This window comes from Aplysia californica, unplaced genomic scaffold (genome assembly GCF_000002075.1).
Source record: "Aplysia californica isolate F4 #8 unplaced genomic scaffold, AplCal3.0 scaffold00089, whole genome shotgun sequence".
Lineage (NCBI taxonomy): Eukaryota > Metazoa > Mollusca > Gastropoda > Aplysiida > Aplysiidae > Aplysia > Aplysia californica.
In genome coordinates, this window is record NW_004797359.1 from 387,814 (window position 1) to 400,254 (window position 12,441).

At 38.3% G+C, this 12,441-nt stretch overlaps 1 protein-coding gene across 2 annotated transcripts in view; it reads left to right on the forward strand.

The window, feature by feature from the left end:
* The window catches only part of LOC101859393, a 42,281-nt gene that overhangs the window by 13,898 nt on the left and 15,942 nt on the right, over positions 1-12,441 (forward strand). For both annotated transcript variants that reach the window (XM_005094767.3, XM_005094766.3), the window contains exons 3-6: positions 7,409-7,641; positions 9,599-9,782; positions 10,994-11,128; positions 12,148-12,313. In XM_005094767.3, the coding sequence (XP_005094824.1) occupies positions 7,409-7,641; positions 9,599-9,782; positions 10,994-11,128; positions 12,148-12,313 (718 nt within the window). The remainder of the gene's footprint in view (positions 1-7,408; positions 7,642-9,598; positions 9,783-10,993; positions 11,129-12,147; positions 12,314-12,441) is intronic.

A 12,441-nucleotide genomic window follows, 5' to 3' on the forward strand; every position in this document is an offset into this window, starting at 1 on the left:
ATGTGTATGAAATTTTATTCATTGAAAGTGCCTTACTGGGGTTGTGATTTATTTTTGGTCACTTTTTTTCTTGTGCCTCTTCTGGTATGCATAGAGGCTCGTTTTAAGAGCTTAGTGGATATAATTTTTATTATCTCCTCTATGAAGCTGACATTTATATTTGCTGTTGTCATTACTCGAATGATTACATATTGTGTGTTCCTGGTTGTAATGTGAATGTGACATGTGAAGAAAGGCGTCGCCATTGCTTTGAGGTTGTAGTTTTAGTTTGCTGAACACTTAAGGAAATGGCTTATTCCTCCATGCCTTGCATGATGAAGCCAAAAGCTCTTCACTGCATGTTTTTTTTTTACTTTTGCGTAAGTGGTCAAAGATATCTGTATCTGTTTTTAACTCTCTTTTCCAGCACACACACAGTGATTCACCATACTTACCTCTGTAACTTGGACTTGAATGTATGCAGTAATACTACAGTGAAACTCGCATATAACGAAGTCGTCGGGCCCAACTTCAAGTTTGTTTAATCTGAGTGTTCGCCATACGAGAAAGCTGTGACTAAAGTGAATGTTTTTTATCGATAATGATAGGGACATGCTCGCGCAAGATTCATTTTTTGTTCTTTGAAGTGTACTGCAGGAAAATTTGGAAATGCTTTATGAGCATCACCATGTTCAGGCTCTGGTGATTGTTGCCTCTTCAATGCAGGTCTATGTGTTTCTTGGTCCATGAGTGATTTGATCATTTCTTTGTCTTTGAAAAAATGTTGACAGGTATCATGGTGCAGCGCATTTCTAACTTCAAAAGAAAGCTTGTGGCTATTCACATAAATGCACATGTGTCTCTGTTAAGTTGATTGCAGTGTGCGGTGTATATATGCAAATAAGTGTGTATTCATCCATGGTCAGAGCCACACCCTTGTCTACTCTATCTCAAGAGATCGGCGACTCTACACCATGGATGATTACGAAGCCACATCAGTGGGGGGCTGTTCATTCTGGAAGCGACTTCAATGAGTTTGATGAGTTTGCTCATTTAAATGTTCTTTCAATACAAGGAATTTACTGATTTTAATGAGTGAAAAAAAAATGGGGAATCATTTTCTTTTTGTTGAGTCCGGGTTTGTTTTATCCGAGTTCCACTGTATTCTTTGATGCATGTTGTGCTTTACTACCATTATTGTATTAATGAGTATTTGAAATGTAGCTCGTGAATTAGTCTTAAGACATTCTTTTTTTGTTTGCACTTTTGTATGAGTTGCAGAGATGTACAGCATGTTTATTTTCTTTTCCTTTTATATTGTAATTGTTTTAGGACTGGGAAGCAGTTACTTCAGCTGGTACGCCAATTGACCACAGTCTAACTACCTATATTCAGTTCCCTCTGGTTTCTGAACCAAGGATATTTTACAAGAGTCATGGATAACATGAAAACAAAAAAACTTTCTATTTCTCCAGTTATAGCTAGATCTATACGTTATACAGTGAGTCCCCTTATACTGAACACATATATTTCGGAAACAGCGGTAAACCAAAAGTAAATAGTAAAGATTTTTTCCTTTCTATTTGAACAACCTCGTCATACTGAAGAAAATCTGGCAGGTCTGCAGGTTTTGGTTTTTAATGGACCCCACAGTATGTTGATCTTGTAGTCCTGACAATTCAGAAGCTTAGTGTGGAAGTGGTGTAATTAGGCACTTACTGTATTCATTTACTGGGTTTGTAGTAGGCATTGCTGCATGCTGTCATTAGTTTGTGAAAGGAATTTGTATTATTTTGTCTTATGAGTACTGGTAGCTCAGTTCCTTTGAATGTTTATGTTCTTGTATGTGATGTAGCCCCTGCCCTTTCTTCTTGGCTACAATTTTTATGTCTTTAATTTCAAGTCTTCTCCCTTCACATCACATGATTTGTGTATTTTAATGTGGAATTTTTAAATTTTAGAAACTGCCTCGTGCATCGGGGAAAATAATGATTTTGCACTTAAGATTATTTTTTTTTAAGTTTGTTCTTTCATTGTGTCTTTGATGTTATTCTTTTCCTATTTCTGTTGTGTCTGTGCCTGTATCTGTTTTATCTTTTTTTGTTTTTGCTCCCTTTTTTTGCTATTTTTTTTTTTTTTTCATTTCTGTATAAGTTCAGTTGAATGTTTTTGGATTTTCCATGGTGGAAAGAAGGTATGCTGCACTACAGCACTATGGTTATAGCTGTGGCTCAGGCAATTGATGACTATCATATGGTGAAATCAGGGCCCACAAATTATTTCTTTACCTACCTACTTTTTCTACGGCACATACTGCTTAATTTTAGACACATTCTCAATGTTCTGACACAACCATGAAAATATTGTTGTTTTCCCTTATGTCTAATATTTTCTTAGCCGTTTTTACATGCATGTTTTAGTCTTATTTTGGCGCATTCACTGTCCTCAGCATGGTATAAGATTTGGAAGTGCTTTGTGCTTTGCCTTCTCAGATCTTTGTTATGCTCTGAATGCTCTCTGTGCATAGACAGTTAACAACCCAAGTTGAACTGGAAAGAAGTATTCAGCAAAAATAGATACATAGCTTCATTCATTTTGCAAGTACAAAAATGTCCATTGGTCTACTGGGTTTTTTTCCTAGTGTGTATCAGGTTCCGCAGTTTTAGTCCTTATAAATTTAATTTCTCTCCTGACACAACAGCGAGCTGATAACTTTAGCTACTGCCCTTAATTCCGATGAGTAATTCTGCTTGACCCAGTTACAGTTTAAAAAAAATAACCTACTCATAGCACAAACATCTTTATCCAGACCCAGACGTTTCGGGTAAGCAGGTGGTTCTTTACTGGGGTTTTTTAGGTTGGAAAATTGAACACTTCAGGCATTCCAGCCAAATCTGTCTTTAGAAGATGAACCAACTGGCATAACAAAACCACTAATTTTATGTTTGATTCAACCTTTTAGTAATTGAATTTGCAAATGGTCTATTCAAAATGTTTCAGTCAGAATCTTGTTGCCATTAACTGCTGCTATTAGAAGTTCTTCTGTTGACACTTTCTTAAAACCCTTTTATGTACTTAAAAATGTCTTTAGGCCAGTCCCAAAGGGGGGGACATTTCTCGTTCATGCACAGTAGAATTGTAAATGGGCTGATTCATCAATGTCATGCTCATAACTGTGCCTGATCTACAACAGGGAACTGCTGCTTTTTCTTTCCTAATCCTTACTATTGTCATTTTTCCTCTTCTTCTTTTGTATGTTTGTCACACGCTTGTGACCCACTATTTCCAGGGTGCCTTAATAGTCGAAGCAGACTTTGTGCTGTTGAAGCTAGAGAGGTGAGCAGAGTAAGTCTGATTCCCTGCAAGGACTTTTCTGTTGACATCCACACCTTGGCACTCATATAACCTTATGCAGTTGCGAGCGCCGTGAAACCTGTACTAAAACTAAAAAACTGAACTTAAAAAGGTATTGCAGGTTGCTTTGTTTGGGTTTTTTCCCAACCACAAAAAGATAAAGTTCATTTTCTTTCTGTCCTTCTCTTTTTCTCAAGCTAAATAAAATGATTGTAGTGCCATTGGTAGTGGAAACTTCCTCTGTTATTTGTTTCTGACTGACATTCCATGTCAACAGCCAAGCTCTGAACAGGTGAAGAATACATCGAGTGATTTTGTGTATACTTTTGAAAAGATTGTGAGAAGTGTATAGGGAAAATTATACTGATTTTCTTGCATTTGTGTTGTGACTGATGCTATGTGTGGTTGTGTTACTTTTTTTGGTAACTGTGAGCATAACATAAAAGTTTTACTAGAATTATATTGTAAATCACAAAAATTATTCTTCTGCCTTCTGTACTTATAGCATTCCATAACGATATTTAGTAAATATGAAATTTTTATATTGGTTGTGACATTGCTGAGTGGCAAGAATTCCTATAATACTGGTAGATTTTTACTGTGCATGCCTTGAGTCATATCAAAAGTTACATTTTTTGTGGAATCAGCATTATTCCAGATTTTTCAATAAACTTATATTAAGAATTTATAATTTCCTGCCTGCTTACTTGTTTATTCTTTTGCTTCAGTATCAGAGTGTTGGTGGACTGCAGTGCATATGGCCTTGGTTCCGGCCTCTGTCAATACATACATATAAAAATGGTTGTTTATGAAGGGAGTCTTCATGGCTTCTCACTCTCTAGTAGAGATGGGTCTCCTGTAACCTCATATCAAACCATGCTTATGATGGGCAAGTTTTGATCTAGAATATATTTTTGTAGTCAAGGCTTAGAGTTATATCTTATTTTTTTATTTATTGGGTGGGGGTAATAGCTCTGAGCCATTGTTAGTGAACTTTTCAAACACAGTTGAAAGTGACTAGCACATTGAAGGATGTTGTCCTTTCCATGAAGCTGGTCATCTGATCTTTTCAATGATTGAGGTGACTATAATGTTACAAAATAAGCCAGTGTGGAAAAGGTGAGTGCTGATTTATGGTTTGATGGTAAGATGTTTGCATGCCTTGTAAGTGTACGATGTACCTATCATCAAGGTCAGTCTCTCTCTCTCTTCATTTACACTATTTGATGATCATAACCTTTTATCCTTTGACACTAGATCTGTTGTATAATCCCATCATACAGCTTGAGACAATCTTGATATGGTCAGCTGAACGGTTAGGATGTGTCCTGTAAGTGTAATGAGAATGCCATGCTATCTATTTTATATCTCTTTGTTTCCTAATAGCAACATGTTGCCCGCATTCATATTACTGGGATTGAAGAACAGGAAACAGTTTAAAATGCTGGTAGTGACATGGCATGGAAGATTTCAAATTATTTTTGCAGAAGAAATAGGACAGTTCATCCATTTGTACTGTCTGTCATACCTTTGATTCTCATGGACACATGGACGCTTGATGGGTGTTTTTGTGTGATCAGCTTTTATTTCTTTTCCCGATGTTACTACTGTCCTTCGTTTCTGGGATGTATAATTGTATTTCTGCCGTCTTGCCTTCAGAAAATCTTTTATCAGATTTGGTTTATACAATCTTGAAACTGTTACTGGGATCATAATGATATTTCATTCTCACCTTTGCTTTTTAAATAATATTAATATGATTTCTTTCCTTTCATTATGCTGACTGACAGTTCTTACGTTTGAGTTTCTCCCTCTTGGGTCATCTTCTATGTTGCATGTTCTTGTCTCTGTGTGCATGGTTCTTGTAATGAAGACATGTTAGAATTTAGTACCTTAGCACATTACGGCCTGATTGTTGGTCCTCTTGTCAAATCAGAGGATACCAAAAAAAAACTTATTTCAAGTTTCTTTTTTGTAGGAGTAGGGCTAGTAGGAGCAAATAACTTGATGGTGGATGGATGCCTGCATCTTCCCCAGTTCCACTGTGTTTGTTGTATGCCCATTCTGTTGAGCCTTTCAATCTTTTCAGGCCATCGTCTGGTGTATTGGTTAGGCCCCTTGCATTTGAGTTCAATTCCTGAGTGAGCCAGTCTATTTTATTGAGCAGGCTATCACTTTCTTTTACCTGGGATGTATCCATCTCAGCCCACATTGGTCCTGACAGGCAGGGGTGAAGCAGCCCACCCCTTAAATAATCTTATTGTTGTAGATAAGGGTATAAAACATTTACAATTAATTTCTCTTTTCAGGCCATAACTAGTAGTTAGAGGGTTTCACTGGCAGGTCCTTCATCTTTACCATACTTTTGTTGTTTTTGTATGTCTCTGGCTGTGCCCAAAAGACTTGAGTTCTATTCCCACACAGGAAACATAATTACTTTTGAATTTCTGGTTTTCCTCGGGGATTTAGTGTTAGTATCAATAGTATCATGCACAGCTGAGCTTATCAGCATCACATGGCATCAAATCAGCTTGCCTAGCAAATTATCTAAATTGTGTTGATGGGCTTGTACAATACTTACATTAAATTCAGGAACTGAAGACAGTGTCGGTGATGTCTTGAGCATCATCGGCAGCTTTATTCCACAATTGCTCAAATCATTTCTAGAGGTTTCCAGAGAAAACCATAATTTTAAATAAAGATTTAAAGGGCATCTTACAGTATGGATTCATTTTGTTTTGTAGTTGCCTTCCAAGTTTTTATTTGAAAAAATAACGAGGGTCAAAGTCATGTTTTTGATTTGGGAGTAGTTTTATTTTCTTTGATTTTCTCAAAACTGCCTAAAGTGGCTTGCGCGCTTGAAGAATGATGGTGAAAATATCCTGGGATGTGCATATGCACAGATACTTAGTCCAAAGTATGTCAGAAGGTGCTGATTGCAGTGATTTCCAGGAAATAATTGATATTGTGCTCTCTGTTAACACAGTCTCGCTCCTCTTTAGGTGCTGCATTTTAGCCTTTTGTAGTGATGTCAATCTTTTTTCATCTTGAAATTTGTCTTGACTTCCCTCTTCCAGTTGGCTGGGTGGTTGGAGGGCACTACTGGGTAGGTCCTTCTTCTTTTCTGTTGATCTGTCGTTTGTCTATCTGTTTTGCTTCTTTCTTGCGCTATAGGACCCTTGTGTCGATGTGCTGCTCTTCACTCAAACTTTTCAATTGGTAAAGATCTACTGTTTGTTCCCAGGTTCTAATGTTGATATCTGTTGAAGTCATGTCCTTCTTACAAGCATGTTTGTAGAGATCACCTTTTAGTATTCATTTCACTTTCCTTCTCTATGTCTTCATAGATGAAGACTTTATATTTTATCATCGTCATTCATAGAATGAAGGTGTCCCAACCTTATGAGTCCTTCATTTTGAGAAATGAAAATACCATTAAAATGTTCTGTCTTTTCAGTTCTGGTACTTTGTGTTTGTAATCTTGTTGGCCTTGTTATTCCATAATAATTTGAGGCATCTCAAGTGAAAGCTGCTGAGCTTTTACTCCACTTTTGATTCAAAAATCATTTTCTTCAAGTCTCACTCAAGTACAGCAGTGTGCACTGTGCCACTATTGTTGAATAAAGATTAGAGTATGGAGCAGCTGGTGCCAACTTTTTACCCCACTATTTATTTTGAGTGTATGGTTGGTCAACATTTGGATGTGGCTGACTTTTGTTTCTTTTCTGTGCAGCTATCATCCCCTGAAGTTCAACTAATGCTGCTGTCTAGCTGACAGGCCATACCCGTCAACTTAACTACAATCCATATGAGTCAAAACAAGTTTTCTGTGACTTATTGGTATAATTTTACTTTCAGGCACTGAGTTTTTGCCCTGATTCTCCACCGTTTTACTCTTTCAGGCACTGAGTTCATCACCTGGTGTTATGCAATTTATTCGTTCTTGTTGATTGTCCCAAATTTCCGTGTATAACCCTTGTTTCAATAAACTTCCTGATGTTCAAATCAGGAAAGAAGTTTATGGTAGACAATAGATTATGTAGTCTACATGGATTTTGCTTTCTGTTACCTGCAGGAAGAAGAAGAGAAAGAAGAGGAAGAGGATCAAGAAAATGAAAACTTGTCAGACGAGGATGAAAAAGCATCCACGTCATCCAAGACGAGTGTTGAAGATGTGAACTTCTACTTTCTGCCCTCGAGTCGAGGTTGTCAGTTGCTTGTGATAGAGGACTGCCTGCTGTACCAGAATGCAGTGAGGTCGTCAGGAAGATCCTACTGGAAGTGCCAGAAGGAAGGCTGTTTCTTCAGGTAATGGCCCACAGTAGTACATGTGACATGTGTTATGATTGTTTGAAAACAGCTGTATTGTGTATATCTCGTGTGTTTTTCCTACCAAAGAAAAAAAAGCAGTATTAACTCTTTGCCAATTCATATAAATGTCATGACGCTGTGGAATCAGGTGTTCGTCAGTTTTTGGACATATAGAGTTATTAATACTGTCTTAAAGTTTGTTTACTTGTCCTGCTTTTGGCGAAAAAAATCCCAATCTATCTTGAATTCGAGATATTTGCGTCGTTGCGTCATTTGCGTCCGATTCTTAGAAAAAATATTAAAAGTTCTGCAATCTCTTTTGCTTGGAAGCACCGATTGGACTTTTTATCGGCAGGAACTTGGAATGCTACTTTTTAAAGCATCTATGCCGAATCTAGTAGATGACTCACGCACGTTATTTTAACTAAAACCAACGTAGTATCGATTTTGAATTCCGACATGGATACGCTCAAGATGTACTTTCGCTTTTATAACACAGAATTCTCCGACTGTGTCCTGATTACTGTAACAATTATGTCATGGGCCTAAGAATAATCTATTTGTTGTTCTGCCGTTGGTTTAAAAGCAAGCTTCGTTTGAGTTCTGGCTAGTCGGGCCCATCAGCATGAGCAAGACCTGTCAGTGGAACTTTCAAACGCTCATTCGCAACCCGTGACATGACCTCGTACGTGTGAATAGCGCGTGTGTCGGGGACCGTCGGCTGTCGGGGTCAGCAAAGTTCATTCACGCCGGTCGCATTGGTCGGGGTGTTTTTCGAGACTTCACCAGGACGACCGGGGGGAGCGGGTGGGGGTATTGTTTTGACACTTGGGCTTAAAGTGCGTGCCGTGATACAAGTAGAACCTACTAAGTGAGGATAAAGGAATAAGAAAAAAGAAATAAATGAACAACCTTGGCGCAATCTTTTTTTTCGGGGGGGGGGGGTGCCTTGAGTGTATATGCGATGGAAGTCAAACGTTGTTACTGTATGAAAACACGGGCTTTTTGCATGGATGATTAGAGTTATGTGTCAGCTATTTTCAAGACTACAAGAGTTTCAGCTTTACTGCAACCTGCGCTCCCCCACTCTATCCCACTCCGACTCGAGTAATGTTGTCTTTCAGTTTTCCCTCTATTTAGTGGCCCAAACGTGAACTTATTCCTGCAAAAAGTTTTTTCTTGCATTTTTTCCTCATAAAAGGGAACCAGGATCCCCCTTCCCCTGTACCCCTTATGACTGATTTGCCGTTGATCCTGATTTTTTTCACCTGATCCTGATTTTTTAACTCTAAAATCCTGATTTTTAGATTCATAGAGTGGCAGGTCTGTATTATGCCTTCCTTTTGTCTCGCACCATCTTCTTGTGCTTATTTTTTCTCTTCATTAGATTTTTTTACATGTTTACTTTATTTGAAAAGTCAGCTTGGGAATCTGGCGTTTCCTGGCGCCCGGTCCAACTTTTCACATTTTTGCAACACATTGGTATGACAGAACAAAAGATGCTCCTCTGTTATAGAAAGAGTTATGTTGGAAAAACAGAAAACCAGCATTGAACTGAACCTTATAAAGGCAAATTGGGGCAGCTCTATGGATTCACTTCTTACTTAATACTATATTTTTCTCTCTTGTTATGTCGGTAAAGGGAAACAAAAGTAATGCGGTAATTTATAAGATTAGATAACATTTATTGATCTACCATTGGAAAAAACAACTGATGATGCCCTCACCAGCTACTACGACACAAAGTGTACATATTATATAGCATGAGATTTACATATCTCTTTCTCTCTCTCTCCCTCCCTCCCTCCCTTCCTCCCTGTCTGTCTGTTTGTCTGTCTGTCTGTCTGTCTGTATGTCTGTCTGTCTGTCTGTCTGTCTGTCTGTCTGTCTGTCTGTCTGTCTCTCTCAATAAAAAAAAAATCCAGTATTCATCACAATTTGTTTTCACCTTCAGGGCGGTGTACGATTCCCCGAGGAATTCTGTGATCAAGACGACAGGCCTGCACAACCACCCGCCAGATGTGGACCTTATGATGAAGAGACAGTTTATTCAGAATGTCAAGCACAGGATACTGGAGAACCCCCACGTCCCAGCCAAAAAAATCTATGACGAGGAGGTGGAGAAGGTGAAACAAGAGGTAAATAGAAGGGTAAATGTTGTTCACCTAGCTGGGTTTTTTTTTTTCATGTTGCATATTCCCCTCATGTGGGACACAGCTGCCTGGAGCTAGAGAAGATCGTCTAGTACAGAGACAGGCTGAGAGCTCTTCTTGGCATCTTGTACCTAATATTAGGGTGAAAGAGGTGAATGATGGTATTCCTTTTAGAAAGTAGCCTCCTTGATTGTTCTTTGAAAGCATTTCTGCCCACTGCACAAAGCCGCCACCCCTGGTGACAGTGTCTCATTGTCTTCAGTTGTTAGTGATGTCCTAATTCCCATCTTCTTTTTAAGGGCATTCTGTGTTAGTAATTGTTCCTTAAAACATGTCTTTTTTTTTCCAAACTTTTGTGTATTCTTATGAGGCCTAAGTATTTTTGTTGTTGTTGTTCTGAATGTATCAAGGTGTCAGTTTACTTTTAGCTGGTCAGTGTTGTTCTTTGTCTGGTCAACATAGCTGGCCAATATCTCATATTGATGTGAGTTGTACCATTGTAGTTCACGGCAAGTTGGAGCAATAACGACTCTGGATCACTAGAACCATCTCCTGAGTTCTCTGGCTTGGTCCATGGGTTGCTGACTGTTTGTTCTTCCTACTACTAGGAAAATTTTTTTTTTTCAGTCATAGTTATAGTAGTAGTAGGAGGAGCTGTAGTTGTACTCACTGTACCTTTTGACAAAAGTTTAGTACAGTTTTTATGTCCCTCACCACACCAAATTGTGCTCAGTTGATTTTCTTCATTTTTTTTCCTTTTTGTCTTTTGCTCTTTTTTTTTGACGACTCCCCCCCCACACACACATGCGCGCGCGCGCACACACACACACACACACACACACACACACACACACACACACACACACACGCCTTCTTTTTTTTTTATGCCTTTAGGTCTCTCCAGCAGATTTTTTTCTTCTGATTTGAATTGTATTCACTGTTTTCTCTGCCTGTACCATTTTTTGGTGCTCTTTGAACCTTTATGTCTTAATGACAGACCAGTCTGCCACCATTTGAAAATGAACTGGACAAACTCTGAGGTAAACATGAATAATAAAAAAAAAAGTAATTGTTTATGTCCCTTAGAATTAGAGGGCAAATATTTATTCTTTATTCCTGCTGGTGGATGAACAATCACAACAAGAACAACAACAACCTCATGCTCACAGAATTTTTCTCCTGTCCTCTCTGCACAGGGTGATCTTCTGGGTGTGACTCGAAAAGTACCAGGCTATAGTTGTATCAAGCACTATGTCTACCGCATGAGGAAGACCATGTCTGTCTCTGAGGATGCTGAGGAGGATGAAGAAGAAGAGATTGGAAAGGGAGAGGTAGAATGTTTGTTCCCTTTGTGAAACAAAATGTGAAATGGTATAGGTTTCACGTTCCTATCAACACCATTACTATTAGATTACATAATGTGTGTGACCTCTGAGTTCAATATTATCTCTGAAAGGACTGAGCCAAATAGAAAATTCATGTAAAGTGTCTTTCCCAAGGTCACATCGGACCAAACTGAGATTCGAACCCCAGAACCCGCAATCTCACGATTATGGGTCTGTTAACATAATCACTAGGCTACCAATGTAGGCTACCAATGCCGCCGTTCCCTCTGTTGGCATAGTAATTTTAGTTCCAGCTTAAAAAAAGAAAGAAAAGAAATCCTACTCTTTGTCCTTTTCGGAAATTTGTTTCACTGGGTCATGTGCAGCTGTATTCAGATCTGTCAATATCATGTTGGGAGGAATTCCATAACGAGTGACCACTATGAAACAGAGTAGGATAGAGGGTTTAGGGTAAGAGTAGGGGTTGGGGGTAGGGTTAGGTCTTTTTTAAATTGTATTTGTTAAAGTAGTCGCTCGTTACGAAAGTCCTTCCATCATATTAATGTTATGCTTATATATCAAGTAAACAGACTTATCTCTGCAAACACACATTGCTCGTCATAGTATCTTGTATTACAGAACCTGATCAATTCATGTCAGTTTGGTTAATGGAAAGATTCAATAGGTCTGAGTATATCTTTGGAAGTTGAGATAGGGGTGTGACCACTCTAAATGCTTCCTGATGTACACATCTTTAAGAAAAAAAATGTATAGTGAATAACTCTGTTAAGCCAATTTGTGAATGTTTGTCTGTACGAGTGGTTAATATGACAGGGTTGTTTATTTCTATTAGTTTTAAAGAGCACTTTACTCTGCTCAACTTTGAAAAAATTGTTGTTTTCTTTTGGTCTTGTACCATTTAGCATTTCAGCAATGTCATGTATATCAATCACCTGAAACAGTTTGACTAATTTGTAAAACAATGTTTAGAGGGACAGTGAAAAGAGTACATTGATCTAACACAGGAGAAAAGGCGAGAAATCACGGAGCTGGATAGAGTATTCCTTGAGGAGTCTGCCCCGTCGTCACAGCAGGAAGAGAGCTGTATGAACATGTCGATCATCACGCCAACGCCCATCAGGTCCAGCAAGTTCCCAGAGCTCAGCTTTTATTTTATCCCGTCCAAGCAAGGTACTGTTCCATAATTAATCACCCTTATTTGAAACTGGGCCTTTTAGAGCAATATACAAGATTCATAAATGTTTCTTTTAATATTTTGTGTCTTTTTTTGTTGAAATTATAAATTATTTCTAGTCTCC